The following is an 18,164-nucleotide window of genomic DNA, read 5'->3' as shown; positions in this document are numbered from 1 at the left end:
CTCTTTGGCATATGAAGAGGAGGTTAAGCTGGCCTCACTCGAAGGACAGAAAGCCAAGAGAGTATAATGAATGGCTGCGAGCAACAGAGATCTATCCAGGACAGAGGAAAGTAGAAGCAACATCTAGATAAGCATCCGTCACGCACAACATTTACTTGAGAGGGGCATTCACATCCTCTTGGCCCCATCCAGTGACTAACTTTTAGTACCAGCTCCATTGGGGGAACTTCTTAAAAGTTGTTCTGAGCTCATTTGAGACCAACAAAATCAGCTCCCATGGTGTTAAAAGAGCTGCAAAACGGTAAAGACTTGGTTGCATCCACTTAGAGATGAGATAGAATCATAGAATCAAAGAATCATCTAGGTTGGAAAAGACCCTTAAGATCATCAAGTCCAACCCTTAACCTAGCACTGCCAAGTCCACCACTAAACCATGTCCTCGAGCACCACGTCTACCCTTCTTTTAAATACCTCCAGCAATGGAGACTCAACCACTTCCCTGGGCAGCCTGTTCCAATGCTTGACTACCCTTGCAGGGAACAAGTTTTTCCTAATATCCAACCTAATCCTCCCCTAGCACAACTTGAGGCTGTCTCCTCTTGTCCTATCGCTTGTTACTTGGGAGAAGAGACCGACCCCCACCTCGCTACAAACCTCCTTTCAGGTAGTTGTAGAGAGCCATAAGGTCTCCTCTCAGCCTCCGCTTCTCCAGACTGAACAACCCCAGTTCCCTCAGCTGCTCCTTATAAGACTTGTGCTCTAGACCCGTCACCAGCTTCATTGCTCTTCTGTGGACATGCTCCAGCACCTCATTGTCTTTCTTGTAGCAAGGGGCCTGAGGTGCAGCCTCACCAGTGCTGAGTACAGGGGGACAATCAATTCCCTGGTCCTGCTGACCACACTATTTCTGATATAATAAATAGATGAAGAGTTTGACGTGCAATTGCCCAGGCCCAAAAAATTCTCCCCTGCCAAGCTGATGCTTTGCTAGCACAAGCACTACAGGGATGTTGCTGAGGAATTCACAAGGGCCGTCACTGTCAGGCTCAGTGGTGGCCCTCCACAACACCTGCCAACAGCAGGACAGGCCTCCACAGGCCAACGAGCTTTGCTAACTCATGCTATGCCTGCACCTACTTCCTCCTCTCTGTCTCCCAGTCATTTCTCTTCAGGCAGCCAAAGGCTAGTGCTGGCCATGCCACAGAGTCCTCTTGTGTCACACTGACATGCTGTGCTTGCCACTGGCTCTGCCATGCACAGATGCTGACTCAGCTAGTCTTGGCTGCCAAGCAGGGAGAGCACAGCTCTGTGCAGCACCAGGAAACAGGGCTCTTTCTGGCTGCCTGGGGCACGAATTGACAAACCATCAAAACCTGCGTGACAGAGGTTAATAAAGCCATGGAGAGACACAGCAAAAGGTCAGGAATTTGCAAGGGCTGCTGCAAACTGCTGCCAAATGACAAGCTGTCCACAGCACTGATAACTGCATAACTTGAGTATCGCTCAAGAAAGCTACAAGCAGCCCTTCAGCAAACCATGTTTCAAAGGCATGTGGCAGAGACATGGGCACATGGAAGGGGAAGCTCCAGACCCCAACACATCTATCTCCAGTTTATGCCAGGGCATCAGTGCCACTCACCTGGGATGAGGAGCTACAGCAGAACAGCTTAGCATCTTTAGACAGGAGAGGATGAGAACAAGCCCAAGGAACCCTCTCTGCAAACTATCCCAAATACCCTAAGACCATTCTGATGATGATGTGGATTTTCTGCCAGAGGAATACTAAAGCATGCTGGAGTCCATTGCCACTGATTTCTACCTGGCCCACCACTGTTTCCAGCTTTAGAGTCCCTCCAGTCTGAGAGTCCCTGGAGAGCAGCACCCCATGCGTTCCAACCACGCCAGTGGCCTAAATCCTACATGCACTAAGAAGAAAAATGAGGTTAAAGACCTTACTTCAAACATACTATGCAGACTGGCCTAATTTGGCACAAGCTATATTTCCCACTCCAGAGGCCCTGAGCTGGAATAGCAGAGAGACCCTGGCTACATACACCACGTGCACTCAACTAAAACTCGGTGTCACTCACAGCTCAAGGTATTGTAGGGCTGTAGGCTGGAATGAAAGGTGCAGCACAGGACTGAGAGGAGCAACAGGGGTGCTTATCTTACTTCTTCTCACTAGAAATGCTTTTTCATTCATGTTAGTTAGTGATATCAAAACACAACAGTATGTTTTGCAATAAGATGTATCTTTGCCCAATTCCGATTTCTTCAGAGATCTGCAAGCCCGATTCATCCGTATTATTTCCCCTCCAACACACATAAATCCCTCAGCATTCATGTTATGGCCATTACCAACCAAGCAGGTTAACAAATCACTACCAGTCCCCTCCCAGCAGCTGACCTCCACACAACCAGTCAGGGCAGCAGAGAACCAGTGACAGAGCCCAAATGCATCTTATTCCATACACCGAGAACTTGAATGTCTAACGGACATAAGTGAGCACTGGTTGCATGAGGCTACCCTTGATGAGGGATCTTCTCCATTGGATGATGCAGGTCCTGCAAGAATCTCATGTAATATTCAGCACAGTTTGCCTCTGCTGTTACCAATTTGGCAGAAGGCAGACTGAATTATTAAGCGGACAGCTTGATGGTTTGCTTTACAGCAATGGCTTTGGCAACACACCCGTGCCTTGCAGTTTCTGAGGAACGCAGTCCAGTGCTATCACCTACCTGGGATTTGAGGAAGTCATACTCCTCTGATCCATATGGGACGCTCCGAAGGGAGGTGAGGTAGTCATAGGTGATAACTGCCGTCTGCAAATGAAACCAGAAATGTTGAGCAAGCTCTGCAGTTATCTTGGATCACGACAACAAACCTTCTGTTAGGGACGATATATGTAGCTTTGGTTCCAAAGTTTTGGCTCCACAGTGGAGTTTACAGTAATAGAATCATAAGAAATTAAATGAAAGTATTTAAATTTCAATGAACATTTATAGAAAGCAGTGCAGGGACCTCATTGACATATAACTATTAAAAATAACCAACACTTGGCACTCCTATACTATCTTCCATTTGAGAAGCTCAAAGCATTTTCATAATCTCTTATGAGATTACGATCTCTGTGCACCTTGCACAGTGGACTCCCATTCTCTGTCAGCTTCCACAGTAAGGTCTGCTGCTAGTAACAGAGGCCATGAAGACCATGTTTATGCCCCACCAGTTATCCCATGCTTCATCTTCACACCTCCAACCTGCCTAACCACACTGGTGCACGTGAGCTCAGACTGGGTAGATGGTTCAGCAGGGAGCAGAGTGGCTGAAGACAAGCTCACCGCTTAGCCCAAGCAGTGGTACTTTTAGGGATATTCACAAAGGACTAGAGGGCCGAAGGGTCAGATACCCAGTTACAAAACAATATGGGGATCCAGCTAAAGCTTATTAGCTAGACATAGCCACAGACAATGGAATTAGACACCTAAGTGCCTTAATGATTTCCAAAAATGGATCTAGGGTATTTCACAATTTTATCCTACAACTAAAGTTCCTCTCCTTCCACAGTCAGCAAACAGAACAGAAACATACAGGTCACATTCATAAAGTTTATTTTGGGGGGAGAGAAGGGAATGTGAGGCTGCACCTTGAATACTGTGTTCAGTTTTGGGCCCCTCACTACAAGAAGGACATCGAGGTCCTGGAGCATGTCCATAGAAGGGCAACGAAACTGGCGAAGGGTCTGGAGCACAAGTCTTATGAGGAGCGGCTGAGGGAACTGGGGTTGTTTAGCCTGGAGAAGCGGAGGCTGAAGGGAGACCTTATTGCTCTCTACAGCTACCTGAAAGGAGGTTTGTAGCGAGGTGGAGGTCGGTCTCTTCTCCCAAGTTACAACCGATAGGACAACAGGAAACGCCCTCAGGTTGTGCCAGGGGAGTTTTAGGTTGGATATTAGGAAAAACTTGTTCCCTGCAAGGGTAGTCAAGCATTGGAACAGGCTGCCCAGGGAAGTGGTCAAGTCTCCGTCCCTGGAGGTATTTAAAAGAAGGGTAGACGTGGTGCTCGAGGACATGGTTTAGTGGTGGACTTGGCAGTGCTAGGTTAAGGGTTGGACTTGATGATCTTAAGGGTCTTTTCCAACCTAAACGATTCAATGAATCTATGATTCTATACCTAGATGAAACTGTCCACTAACCTGTCATTTGAATTTCAAGATCCTTGCCATAAAGAACCATTTGCACAACTCAGATCTAAAGTCAGATTTCCTCAAACCTCCCTACTGAAGGGGTAGCATCCAGTTCTGGGACAGGATACTATCCCCCCCTTTCACCGCAAACACACCGAATAAGCGCATAAACCACAGTCAGTGTAACTTGAAAGCCAGGAAGGCAAGGGGATCAAATCTGGTTTGAGACAAAGTTGCTGGAACTGACAATAGCAAAACAGTCAAAAGCTCAGAGATCCATCAAAGAGGGGATCAATCTGGGAATCAGTTACAGACAGACACACTCCTTCCTTGTGGAGGTTAGGTTTCTCACATTTCCTGTTTTCCAGATTGGAAATTGAGCTTTTCAGGCTCTCTTGCCCCTGGTGAACTCAGGAGCTGCACAGCTACACAGAGTCACATTCAGAAGAAAAATTTTCAGAGCATCTTCCCAGCCTCGAAGAACAACTTTGAAGTGGAGGGAGGTTCAAATCAGCCTTCCATGAAGGCTTGAGTTGGTTCTTATTTTATCTCTGGTCCACAAGGGTAATTATCACCTCCAACTTGAAAAGAAGCAGCTAACAGATTGGCTTGTATTACAGAGGAAGACGGAATTAATAAAGCGGTCTCTAATTACATCATAATTTTAAACATTAAATTAGTATTATGATGATCCTGATTGATAGGCAACTCTGACACTGGCAAATCCCTGCTAGTGTCTGAGATGCATTCCAGCTACTGCACAGAATGTTCCAACTACCCAAAACAACTGGGATACCCCAAAGAAATAGGGCAAATGCACAACTGCTCTGCCAGGTTTCTAATTTTACCAGAACATAGAAACTGTCTGAAACATGATGCTGTCCAGGCCACTGACTTCATTCTCATCCAAGACTAGCGCTGTCATTCATGTTACAGTGTGAGACTGAATCTTGGAGACATAAAAAGACCTACAAGATCAACCAGTCCCTCCCCTTACAAATGCCAGATTACGTCTTTAACTGATCTTGTATCCAGTCCAGTGTTAAATGTCCCAAGACTTGGGCTTCCACTTTGTATCAATGAATGCTCAACACCTTACACTCTTCCACCACGCCTAAACTATCCTCAGATCTCACCAGGTCATGGCACAATGTTCCCTCTGAATAGTTGTCTACCCACACATAAGCAAGAGCCAGTTCCCTAAAATGAGGCTCGATAAGAAATTTTCTGCTAGCTCATTTCATCAAGTTTCTTAGGAAAGTCTGCAAAGGACTACTGAACCAGTATGCTTAAAATATAAGCAGACTCAAATCTTTCCAGTCAAACTCAGATGAAATCTGTCCAGAGTCCTGTAGTTCTAGGTCAGGTTTCTTGACCTCCATGTGTTCTTTTCTCCAGGCTTTTGTTTTGTTTTGTTCGCCATACCATAACTTGTCTTAAATTTTTGTGTCTGCTGCTGCTGAACTTAGCTCTTAAGGGTTACAGCCTGCTTTTGCCTGGCTATGGTCCAATGATTCAATCAAGCATCCAGATAAGAAGCCTGGGCAGGGCTAGATTGAAGGACAGATGCTTTAGGTCCATGTACATGCCACCAATATCCAAAGTCGCTTGTTTGCTAGAGTCTCAGCTTTCATTTACAAAAAGAGCAAGCCCAAGAAGCTGAGCTTCTTAGAAATGAACATGTCTAATTGCTCTACTGGCTTCACCCAGTCTATGGCTAAGGAATGAGAGTAGTCTGGGCTGCCCATGCTCAGATGAGAGCTGACCTCTGCTGTTCCAACAAGGAGCAGACCCCAAGCTGGGAAAGCAGAGGTCACTGGTGCAGCAGGACTAAAGGAGCAACCTAACCACATGCAGTCCTATATAGTAGAGGGAACAGAGAATTCAAAGAGACAGAAAATTCGTGTTTGGAAAGTATACAGACACACAGATATAAACACATGCTGCCATCACCTACAGAACACAGAACATTGGCAGCATGTTTTTGGGGGTCACTGCTTGCAGCTATGGGTGCAGAACCCTCTAATGCATTTAAGAGCAGGGCCAGTGAAGTGCTTTACAGCCCATGACTTGTGACTTCCCTGAAGGCAGAGGACATGAAAGTCAAGCATGCCTTTAGATTTGCGAGCACCTAAAGCAAAGAGAATCTCCTTTCCCCTACTTCCTATTGATCAGGAAAGTAATCTCTCACCATCACTCAAAACACAGACCAACTGCACAGCTTCATCACTGCACTCACTTACTTTTGTCTTAAACAGAAGACAGCCACAAAAAACACTGGCTTCAAGTAAGACTGAGAAACACTGGTCAAGCAGGCAGAACTCAAGGGCAGACTGGAGAGCCCAGACAGCCTGGATAGCAGATTCCTCTCCAGCCATAATAAGTTGTGTTCCCTCTCCCTGCCTCAGTTTCCCATGCAGTAGAAGCTGCTCCCTGCCACCAGGCAGCACTGCCTTATTGTCAGGGACAGAGCACGAAGCTTAGCACTTATTTAGCACTTGTTAGCTAAGAAGGAAAGATTACAGTTTGTATTTCTGCCCTCACCCTTTCAAAATAAACACTCATTTTTCACAACAGTTCATGGTGCAGCTTGCACATATAAACAGCACGGCACCTGAGCCAACCCACAGAGCTTTTTTCTTATTACTTCTGCCCTCAGGAGCTGACTCCCTGTAAAACTCATTAATGAAGTGCTTAAAAGTCATAGAATATGCAGACAGACAGCTGCTTACCACTGGGGATCTGTAAATGATGGAGATTGTGGCCTGAAGTGACAGATGTATAATGCAAGTGAGGTACAGGGAGACTGATACCGCCTCCAGAGTCTCTGCTCTCCTTGTTCCTGGCTGCTCATGGATTCATCAGTGAATACCCTCAAGGAGAAGGCAGCAACCTGTTTGGCTGGCAGTCTCCATTCGCAGGTTTTCTGGAGCGGTGATCAACACAAGGGTGAAACAGCGGTGATGCTAGGCACATGTAGCATCTATTTTATCAATCTGGAAACCAATCCAGTATCAGAAGTACACCATCTCCTATCCTCACTTTACCCTCGCTTTGAGAATGATCCTCAGAACACCTGCCCTCCTCTCCCCAGATCCTCATACTAAGGGTCACAGGGCAATGGCTACCGTAGCATATCAATACAACCACCATGATCCTTAAAACAAAATGTTCCAATGTAAAAAATGGCATATGCAGACAAGATGGTTTGAACTAAGTCACTTTTAAAGGCAGCAGGATACTGTCCCTGGGTGACTGACCTTGAAGGGTGGCTGATGAAGACGTGGGCCCAAAGTGAGCCCTTGCTCTGAAGGTCCCACCCTATCCGGGGAAGCAGAGACAGTTCTCTGCAACCTAGTTTCTCTGTTTGTTTCTTCCAAAATGTGCAAGTGACAGCTCTATTCCTTCTACGGTTTCACCTCTTTTTTCTCCACTGTGCCAACAACTTGAAGAGCTCCCTACTGAATTTCTGACTCCCCGAGCCAGCTGCCAACTGGAAATGCAGAGAGGGAATGCAGGAAATCCCAAGTTCTTGTGAACTCCAATTCCCTTATCCACCTAGGAATCTTCCTGCACATTACTAGGATGAAACTTACTGTGACAATGGCTCGGCCCACACGAACAGCTCCAAAATCATTGGGATCCAGGAACTTTTTGCCATACAGATAGATGCCAGAAGTGGCTGCCACCAACGAGGCAAGTTTCAAGGCCCTTCGTGCCATGACTGATGACCCCTGCCGAGACACAAAACAGCAACTGTAATATCTGAGAAGGACGTAGTGATCCAATGCCTACAGCCCCAAGGGACCTGACAATCCAAGTTTTAATTTCTCCTTGGTTAATGATGCATTGCTAGCACTGCCCCCAGCCAAGAGCTCAAGCAATCACGCAGCAACCGAACGCAAGCTCCGACTCCATTGCTATTTCTAACTCAACAGTGTCTATAGGCCACAAACCCAGAAGTAACTCGCTGTGCTAGACCTTGGGCACCCACAACAAAACATTTCTTCATGGTCTCAAAGGCTTTACAAGGAGAGACAACAGGTGGACAGAGACAAGGGAGCATGTGCTCAGCAAAAGTCAATTCTGATCACAGCAATAGCTTCTTCACTGCAAATGTTTTGAAGATATCACAGCACAGGCAGACTGCAAGGGGATAATAGAAGATATAAACAAGTAGGGTTTAAAAACAGCTCTTGCAACACCAAGAGCACCCAAAACTTGGATTGGTGGGAGAAGAGGCAATGCACCCCTGGAGGCTGCGTTCAACTCCAGTGGCCGGTGGCCGGTGGCAGACGGCCACATACAACGCAGCGGATGGGGGACCTGATCAGAGTGACCAAGCGAGACTTGTTTTCTCATCATCACCATCCTGTTCAAGTGCCAGGCAGGGACTACAGTGGCAGAACAGACATCTGCAAGAATCAACAGCCTAATCCTGGCTCTGTCACAGGCCCAGCACAGGCCTGAGGTGAGACACTTCCCTCCTTGCTCACTTTTTCTCTGGAAGATGAGGGTGGGGAACAAATGCATTTGCCACGCTAAGCACTTTGCAGCACTGCATTCATTGCTTACAGTACATAAAGTAGTGTAAACATGTAATTCATGACCTGTGATATACATATTATGATTCTTTATGTCACTTCAGAGGATTCAGACCTCATTAAAAAAAAAAAATTACTAATCAGGTATATTTTTCTTTCCTTTCTCTTTGGCTGGTATTGGATAGAAAATATGACTGACCATTCTTTCTGCTTACACCACGAATCAAGAGGCATGGTTCACCTACTCTGCAAGCGCTCAACAGCACTCTTGACAGAGCGCCGGCCTTTACCCCATCAAGATGGAGTCCACTAATCTTCCTACTCTTAGACCTGATTGATTGAGAAACTTTCCTGCTTCTCTCTGTGAACCTTTAGCGGGCGTCAGTCTGGCTCTTGCCTTGTCTCTTGGAAGCCTTGTAACTAAAAAACACATGCAGTGACACAGGTCAAGCCTTTCAAAAACAGTTCACAAGAACACAATCAGCGAAATAGCCTAATATAACACAAGAGACCTCTGTACATGAACCTTAGCTAAACTTCATTATTTCCTTTTATTTCCTTACAAGCCCTAGGTAACTTTGAGGCAGAAAAGTCGAGATATATTCTGCCAGCACCAGTCAGAGCTGCCTGCAGCACCCCAGCTGCTTCTCCTGTCAGACGGGGTACCTGACTGATCAGGACTCCTCTGAATCTATGATCAAACTCAAAAGAAAATAAACCTGGCCCCTTGACTGCAGCCAAATGAACACTCACTTCCCAAAAAAAGCTGCCCTCCTCCCCCTGCCTCACTGAAACTCTAGAAACTCTGGGGCTTCTTCTGGGAGAACTGATCTCTTTTGTACAGAAACCTCTTGCATCCTCTGTCACCTTCAAAAAACATTTTCTGCCAAGTGTTTTAATTAAACCATTTCTGCTCCTTGTACATTTTTGTAAAATTGCATTTATTGGAAAGTGAAAGGTGCAAACAGTGACATTTTTTCACACAGAAAATATGCCTCTCTCTTTCATTATTTTTTCCTTCACCTTCTTTATTACTAAAAGAACATTTGCTTGAAAGCAGGATGCAAGTCCATCTGTTCTTGCACCTTATTCCTACCTGCAGCTATAATCTGCAGTTCGTGACATCACATCTATTGCCATACCCGCCAGCTATACATCATGAACAGAAGATGAGAACTTTAGGTAGCAAATAAAAGGCAGAGCAGCTGAGCTCTTCAGCAACAAAGCCCCTGCTTTCATGCTTAATGCGTTGTACCAATAAAAAGGGAAGAATTTAAACCCCTCCAGTATAAGGTACAGGAATGGAATTGTCAGAAATCAATTTGATTTTGAAGTTTTGCATAAGCTGTCGAGGAGCCTTTTCCATGTGAATGAGCCATCACGACACCCCTAGGGGCACCTCAAAGCCCCTGTCAGCTGTGAAACAGCCTGAGGATGCCACTGCCTCTCCTTACTAAGGCCTGCGTTCATCAATCACCTCCTGCTCTTCTTTCGCCCAGGCGAGCCGGCTTCTTTGACCTTCACACGACTCCGCACCGGCGAGGTGCCCCTCCCGCACGGCGGGCGCCGTGCCTGCCCAGCCCCACCGGGGACCCGGGACGGACGGGAGGCGACCCGTTTTCTCCCGGAGCGCAGGAGGCGACCCCTCGAGGGCCCCCGCCGCCGCCACCTGCCGGGGCCGAGCCCCGCCGCCCGGCAGATCCCGCTCTCCCGAGGCCCGGGGAGCGGCAGGGAGCGCTGACCGCCCCCCAGGGCCGCCGCCAAGCCCCAGCGGGGCCGATTCGCCCCCTGACCCGCGCCCGCCGCCGCAGCAGCGCGGCCCGAGGTCTCCCCGTGAAGGACGCGAGGGGCCGGCTCCGGCTGCTTTCGGTTCTCCTTCAGGCGTGCCCTGTCCTGCCCTGCCGTGCCCTGCCGTGCCTCCCGGAGCAGCGCCCGGGCCCCCGCCGCTCCCGCCTTCAGAAACAACCCGGGCCCCGCCGAGCCCTGCGGTAACCGGGCCTACCCCACCGGGGCCTGCGGCCGCGGAGGGCAACCACCGCCTGGGCCCGGACCCCCCAGCCCGGCAGCACCAGCCGGGGCGCGGAGGGGCCGAACCGGGCCGAGGGGCCCGAAGCCGCAGCGGGGGGTAGGAAGGCAGCGAGAGCCCGGGTCCCTCCCCGCCGGACCCTCCCCTGCCTCCGGGACCGCGCCGGCCAGGGAGCCGGCACTTACCGCCTCGCCGGCACCGCGGCGCTTCAACTCCCGCGCGCCCAGCCGCCTGCTCCCCCCCCCGCCCCGCACATGGTTCGGCCCCGCCCCGCGCGGCATGCTGGGACATGTAGTCTCCGGCTGCGGCCGCTCGGAGCGGTGGGGGCGCGGCGGGACTGCGAGGGGCGGCCCCTGGGCGAGCCCACCGGGAGCGGCGGGGGGGCAGCCTGGCGGGCGCGGCGCACCGGCGGCCCCCGGGCTGCTCTAACGCCTCTGCCCCGGCTGCAGGGCTGCGCGCTGCTGCCCCTCGTAGTTACAAAAGAAGAGGCGGACGGGGAGCCCCCTCCAGCTCAGCGTACGACAGGGTAACACAATCGCGCTTTATCAGTGGGGGTCCCAATCTGGCAGAGATGCCCAGAAAAGCCATCTTCTGTGCTTTTAAAAAAAAATCTCGGCCTTTATGATATTTCAATTGGTTCTCAATGTGTGCTCACTGAAAGCCCTGCAGCAGGGAGAAGATATGTATATACATACGTGTATATACATATATATATCAGAAAACAAGAGAGAGGGTAGCAATACCAAACTCAGATATCAGGGCATTCTCTTTCCATACTTAGGAGAGGTGCTGGAGGGGCACTGCTGCTTTTATCGACTAGAAATCAGACCTGCTCTTTAGTGAAGGGTGTGGGTTTGGCCAGGGCACTATGAACATTTTACCTGGTGAGTCTGGCTATTGCAACACATCAGGATTCGGTGTGAGCCCAGTCACCTACGCAGCCACAGCACGTGGGCTGGCAACGCCGTGCCTGTTCCCGGTGCTAAGGGAGTGCTCTCCCCAGAGTGCTTCTGGCAATAGAGTTGAACACTTTCGTCCTGCTCCTGTTGAACACAAAACAATGTTGTCCATCCTGTGGTCAGATCCTCAAGCAGCGTAAATTGATAGCGTAAACTATGCAGCTATACTTAGCTTTTATCACTCAGTGAAATGCACACATGGCTGCCTAATATCAGCTTATATTTAAGGGTATAGTTCCAAAGACCAAAGAGATGTGTATCATAAATATCTCAGAAACTGCTGTTCTTCGTTCAACAGAATGATCCAGTACAACTGTGTTCATCAAGAATAAAAGAGCTGTTGGCAACAAGGAAAATAATTGCAGAATGAAAAAAAAAAAAAAAAGCTTCCTCTGCAGCTAACCTTTAGCTCCTTACTATATGAAATGAAAATGATAATAAATTTTATTGTATTCAAGGTTCAATGCAAAACCAGTCTCTTTACCAAAGTCTTCTTGCAATAAAGATTATGATAGAAGAGAGAAAGAGCAAAGCAGAGAATGAAAAAAATGTTGCTGAACCATCATAAATATTGTAAGAGATTCATATTCCCTGGAGCAAATACCTAGTTTGATAGTCACCCACTTGAAACTTAGCATTTCTGGTTGAACTTTTCTCATATTGTGAAAAAAAGGAAACTCGATGTTGTTTTCAAGTCAGTATCTTTCTGATAAAGAGAACCTGCAATTCAACACCAGGGAACCCGCATAAGTATTTGGCACAGAGTTAAGGACACAGCTACCGCAATTAATCATTAATACATTAAAAGGATGCCAGAGACCCAAACCAGAATGAGACCAAAAAGATCTTAATAATTCTTTGAGAGTTAAAGTTTCCGACAGGATTCAGGAAACACTGAAACAAATCCAGGAAAGCATCACGACACTGTGTTTCCATTCGTATTTGCAGGGGTACAGTTGCACTCAAAAATGTAGACACAAGGCAAAAAAAGATCTAGAAACACTCAGACTATTAAGCAGAAGGTCTCAGCTTCTAGCACATTGAGGATACAGGGCCCACATGGCCAGTTGCTGCGTCAGCCGTATGATGGCAAAACTGGCTGCAATCCCGTAAGTTTCTTTCCCTTCTTGGACAGATGGGAGCTTTTGAACTGATGAGGTGCAGTGAAGCATCCCAGCTTAGTCTTGGACCATTACAAATTCTGTGGGAAAGCCTATTTGTTGGAAGGAAGCTTTACAGTTTAGAGAGTGACGTTAAAAGAAGAAGAAAATAAAAAGAGAGGAAGATGTGCATGTGATGTACTACTGAGAAAATGAGGGAGAAATGCGTGCAGGCTGAACACTTAGTAACCACTCTGAATCAAAGAATAAAATAAGCTTAGAAATATGGGGAAAAGATCTGCTCCTGTGCCTACTACAGCCTGTGGAAGTTTTGCTATAGATTTTTGTGTTTGCAAATTCGCGACCTCCATGGCTCAGGCTGATACTGGGCATAATAGCGGGGTATCCATTTAAAGCTACTGTGCTACTGCATATAAAAATCCAAAATAGAGACTGTAACCTCAGCACAACCACTGATTCCTGATCACAGCTCACTGCTTCTACCCGGGATGCTTAAGAGTGTGGCCCAGGCTATCAGTCCCCTGCTTTAACACTAGATCACACGTGTTGGCAAAGCTCCCAGCGAAGGGAGCGGGTCAGTATCTGATTTTTGCTGGCCTCTCCTGGAAAAGCTCTGGGAGGTTGCTTCAGATTAATTCTGTTCCTTGCAGCTTTCAGTTAAACAGGCTGATGCTGGGTCTGCTGCAGAGAGGGGAGGAAAAAAAGAGGCTTTTGTAGTATAACAATGCCGTGGGCTGATGTGCACTGGGCAATTATGTAACCAACGCTAAATCTTTCTATAATTAGACCAAGCACCTAGTTAGAGTGATCAGAGCTCTTTTGTGTGAGCCTGCACGGGGGCACGCAAGAAAGAGCTTGGCTCAAAAGAAAGATGCTGGCTTGATTTCCCTTTCCCTTTCAACTGGTGAATAAATTAAATCTCAGATTACCCCAAATTGCTGTGAAAGACGAAAAGTGAAAAGCGTTTCCTTTTCATTCTTGTTGAAGACATTTGCATCCCAGGTGTGAATCTCATGAAATGCAGAAACAAACCCAAAGACTCTGGCCTCTCTGTCCCAAGCACCAGAGTGGGAAGAGCAGTCAGACTGCCTGAATAGAGAACAGAAGGTCAGTACCAGCTCTTCCTGCTGGCAATCAACCTCTTGTTTAGATTCCCTTTGATGAAAATCATGGAAAGATATCTGGAAAGTCTCACTGATACCAGACATTCCTCATGTACAGGAGGAGGCACAGGAAAAGAGGTCAAAACAGCCCCAGAAAGCAGGCGATCCTATGATTTTGTGGACCCAGAGAACTAGCTTAACAAGGAGACGTGAAAAGGTATGGGGAGAAATTGCTACCGGTGCAGTGGAATGAACAGCTTGACCCAGCAGATCCTTCTTCACTCTTCTCATCTGTCCTGCCATTCTGTGGATGGTCAGCAACAGAAATACTGAGGCAGATCCATCTTCTGCAGCTATAAACAAGGTCAGTTCTAAAAGTCAGTGTAGCAATGCCAATTTATACAAGTTGAAGATCTGGCTCGTGGGATCTCTGCTGCTAGAGATCTGTATTTATGAAATATTTTCTGATTCGTTTCTGGTTAGTTCAGGCCACCAGAAGAAATATTACAAATACTTCTGTATAAGGGTTGACAGATGTGCAAATCAACATGGAAGACAGGAAGCAAAACAAGCTACCTGGAGCCAACTCCAGAAGATAGCTTAACATACTCCACAGGTCTCCTGCTAGGCTAAACCCACCCACGTTCTCGGTCCAACTTAAAATGAAGATTGGCAGATTTTGTCTTTCTGTCAGCAACTGAAAGTTCAGAGCTGACTCTGGGAGCCATCCAATTTATAACAGGATCTTCTTCTTACCGATTGTGTTGTACAGAGTCAATATTTGGATAAGACAGCTTTCGGAAGAAACGTATGCATTGCCCCAGGTCAGTCAGTGCCTTCGAGTCAGTAGTGACCAATGTCTGAGTGTGACAACAGAAAGTGATGTGCTGCTTAGAGAGCTGTGCTTTAGCTGAGCTGCAAAATCCACTTCTCCTAGTATTTTGTTCCTTTAAGGCCTTTGCTCAACCTTGTTGTCCAATATCAGTTTAGACAACCACACACCACCTCCATACCTCTCTCTTATAATTTCTGTTGGCAAAAAAATTCCCCTTCACTTTGTTTGCTAAAGCTGCTGGTGGCTAAAGGATACTGCACTTCTTCCTGAAGGTCATTGGGAAGTGTCAGTGGACCACCATGTCCTGTGTTAAAGGAAGATGTTTATCATCCAGGAGTGGAATGCTTCCAGAACAACATTTGCAAAACACCCTGGAGTCTGGAAGGTGTTACAGAAGTACATGAGATGATTTTTGCCTATCTGAGAAAGTTTACTTTTCTACAAAGTATAACAAATAATAGAAATTAAACCAGCCTCCCTTTCAGTCATTCCAGGTAAAACAGACATGGCTTGAAGAATTTAAAGACTTTTACAAAAGCACTAACAGACCTTCCGATCTTTTCCCCCCAGCTATAATTATTCCTTCCGAATGCTGCCTGTAACCCCTAAGGGAATGTGAAATGCAGAGGTTGCTGATGTGGCTAAACCTTTCTATCTAGGTAAATCTGTTCTTCTTCACTGTGTAGCATCTTTCCTGTGGCATAATTTATCCCTTGAGTTAAGAAGTGTCATTTATTTTGATCATTTTTATCCCACAATGTGCAGTGACTGCTAGGCATACAGATATCTGATATTAACAATAGCTTATTCCATTACTTTGTATTGTCATCTTCATTTGTTACAAGGTATTTCATGAACCATTTAATTCTGCATTTGCAAATGTGAAAAGTGCTGAAGTAGATAAAAAAGGTGCAGAGGATTTAACAGCTTAAATCTACCCCAAAAGACTCCTTGGAATGCATCAGAAATATGTTCTCAAAACCAGTTGTGGTATTTGCAGCAAACTAAAAATGTCCCTGCTGGCAGCCATGCCAAGGATTAACTCCTCTGCAGAGCCTGAACTCCTTACTCACCAAACAGAGGATCATTTTGGTGACTTGTGAAAAGTGATGTATGTAGAGACCTGATAGCGTTACTGTCCAGAAATGTTAAGCAAAAAAGATCATGGTAAAAATAAAAAGGAACTCATCCTTCGTTCTTAGCGACAAATTTATGTTTGCGGAAAATGTGTTTAAGGATCGCAGAACCATGCCTTGCCTAATGTTTCCTCTTATCAAAGCTCTGCCACAGCTGGCATCTTTGAACCATTACCAGGTCTGGTTCAGAAAAAGTCCAGATCTAGGAGATACATGAAGATGCACAGAGATGATCAATTCACAGAGCCAGAAGAGAATATTAATTTTTCTTGTCAGATGCTGTATATATTGTGGGACATTAAGTTTCACCTGGCTATTCCTGTACAGGCCCTGGTTGCTCAGGCTTGTAATAATGAAAGTGTCTCTTCCCAAGACACTTCAGCTTTGATTAGAAGATAACAGGGGATGGAAAAGTGAGTACTCCCCACAGCTTTCCACAGGTTAATCACTCCCATTGTTAAATATTTCTGCCTAATTTCTCATTTGAATTTCCTTAATTTTCACTTCCAGTCACTGGTTCTTGTTGTGCCTTCCTCCATGAGATTAAAGAGTACTTTCAGATCTTGCATTTCTAACTTGTACAGGTACACATACGTGATGATCAAATCTCTTCTCAATCTTTTTATAATGGGCAAAACATGCTAAATGTTTTAATTTGCTCACTCAGATCATTTGTCCTTGTAATGTAATTGACAAGAAGTACAGATAAATGGAATTTACCTCATTCTAATCTGGTAATACAACATTTACCTCTTAAAAGTTCACCACAAAACAAGTTTACTTATTTTATTTCCCCTACGCTTCCAATTAACACTAGCTTTATATTATCTTTGTAGTCTTCTAACCCTCTTCAATCTTCCAGCATTGTTTTAAAAACTTGAACACCAGGACAACACAGAGTCCCTCTACAGCTCACCGTGTCCCTACTTCTACATCCATGGGCTGCACAAGGCTTTTTGTTACTTCACAGCACAAGAAATTCATGCTAAGCTGCCCCTCTCATAACCCTCCTGGATCTCCACCCATGTAGCATACATCTTCAGGTGTTGCAGAGTGCTAATTCTTTAACTCAAATGTAATGAGAAGCAGAAGAGAGAACTAATGGGAGGTGTACAAGGTCAGGTTCAAGGACAACTATGTGAATAATTTATTTCTTTGGTCTGGTGGCTAACCTAACACAAAAACTAAATTGCTTTCTCACTTCAAGAAGAAAATTGGAAAAAAAAAAAAGCCGCAAGCCAACCAAAACACCATTCCATATGGAAAAAAAGAAGTATTAGATCAGAAATTAAACACATTCTGGTTTAAAGAATTTTCCCACTTTCAAAAAAGTAAGCACATTCAGCCTATATTTGGCCAACAAACATTGCTTTACACCAAAGTTTGAATGGTCCATTTTGAAAATGTTGAAAAACATTCAAACTTTCCAAACTTCCCACAGTGTTTGAGTTCAGAACTTCTAAACTTTTTTTTTTTTATCCCAGTAAACACTTTTGACCAGTTAAACCATGTATGTAAGCATTTTCTAGGTTTGATACGTGATAGGTAATGCAGGGCAGGGACAAGAAGTTATTCACAGCTGGATTAGCAGCACATGCATAAAAGACCGTGATAAGTTTACAGAGCCATATGGTTTTGAATAAGCTTGTACAGCCCCTTCGTACCATATGGTCCCCTCTATCCAGTGCTAAGAGCCTTACATATTCACAAACTCAAAATTAGCCAACTCAGACATCAAAATTAAACCAAAAATAAATTAAAAATAAAGAGGTTCAAGGGGATGAAAATGAAGTATTGAAAAGAACCAGTGTTGCTTATAGCCAGCCAGCTATAAACATCTGCAGGCACGAACAGCTCACTGTCTGCAAAGAGAGAGCGGCTGCACAGTTCTAGGAACAAGCCGTGAGGAAACCAAAGGAGCATCTCCCTAGTGCAGGAGCTGAAGCGTATTGCTCACCTACAATTTCACTTTCTAAACAACAATTTTGTATTGTGGCTGTCATGTAAACCATGGTGTGAAATAGCTCATAAAGTTGTATATTTACCATACAGCATTAAATAATGCATCACAGCAAAGGAAGAAGGAGAAATGCCACAGCAGGAGGGAGAAAAGATCATTTTTCAGGTGAAGCTAGTATAACAGCTGGAAACAGAGACCATAGCAACTTCCGATGGCGAGAGGAGGCTCCTGAGTCAGGAAGCAATATTGCCAGATGTGACAACAGCAATTCTGTTGCTAGATGACTGACAGAA

At 45.9% G+C, this 18,164-nt stretch overlaps 1 protein-coding gene across 3 annotated transcripts in view; it reads right to left on the bottom strand.

Moving 5' to 3' along the window:
- ADCK1 (aarF domain containing kinase 1) overlaps nt 1-10,989 on the bottom strand; it is an 83,207-nt gene extending 72,218 nt beyond the window's left edge. For all 3 annotated transcript variants that reach the window (XM_087747420.1, XM_087747421.1, XM_087747419.1), the window contains exons 1-3: nt 10,943-10,989; nt 7,784-7,921; nt 2,740-2,823 (exon numbers count right to left, since the gene is read on the bottom strand). In XM_087747420.1, coding sequence (XP_087603546.1) covers nt 2,740-2,823; nt 7,784-7,909 — 210 coding nt within the window. In that variant the 5' untranslated portion in view covers nt 7,910-7,921; nt 10,943-10,989. The remainder of the gene's footprint in view (nt 1-2,739; nt 2,824-7,783; nt 7,922-10,942) is intronic.
- Nucleotides 10,990-18,164: the final 7,175 nt, after the last annotated feature.

This window comes from Nipponia nippon, unplaced genomic scaffold (assembly GCF_047370975.1).
Source record: "Nipponia nippon isolate SJK-2023a ecotype South Korea unplaced genomic scaffold, ASM4737097v1 scaffold_11, whole genome shotgun sequence".
In the NCBI taxonomy this organism is placed as follows: Eukaryota; Metazoa; Chordata; class Aves; order Pelecaniformes; family Threskiornithidae; genus Nipponia; species Nipponia nippon.
Note: the sequence above shows the minus strand (reverse complement) of the source record. Positions and strands in the feature narration are given on the sequence as shown.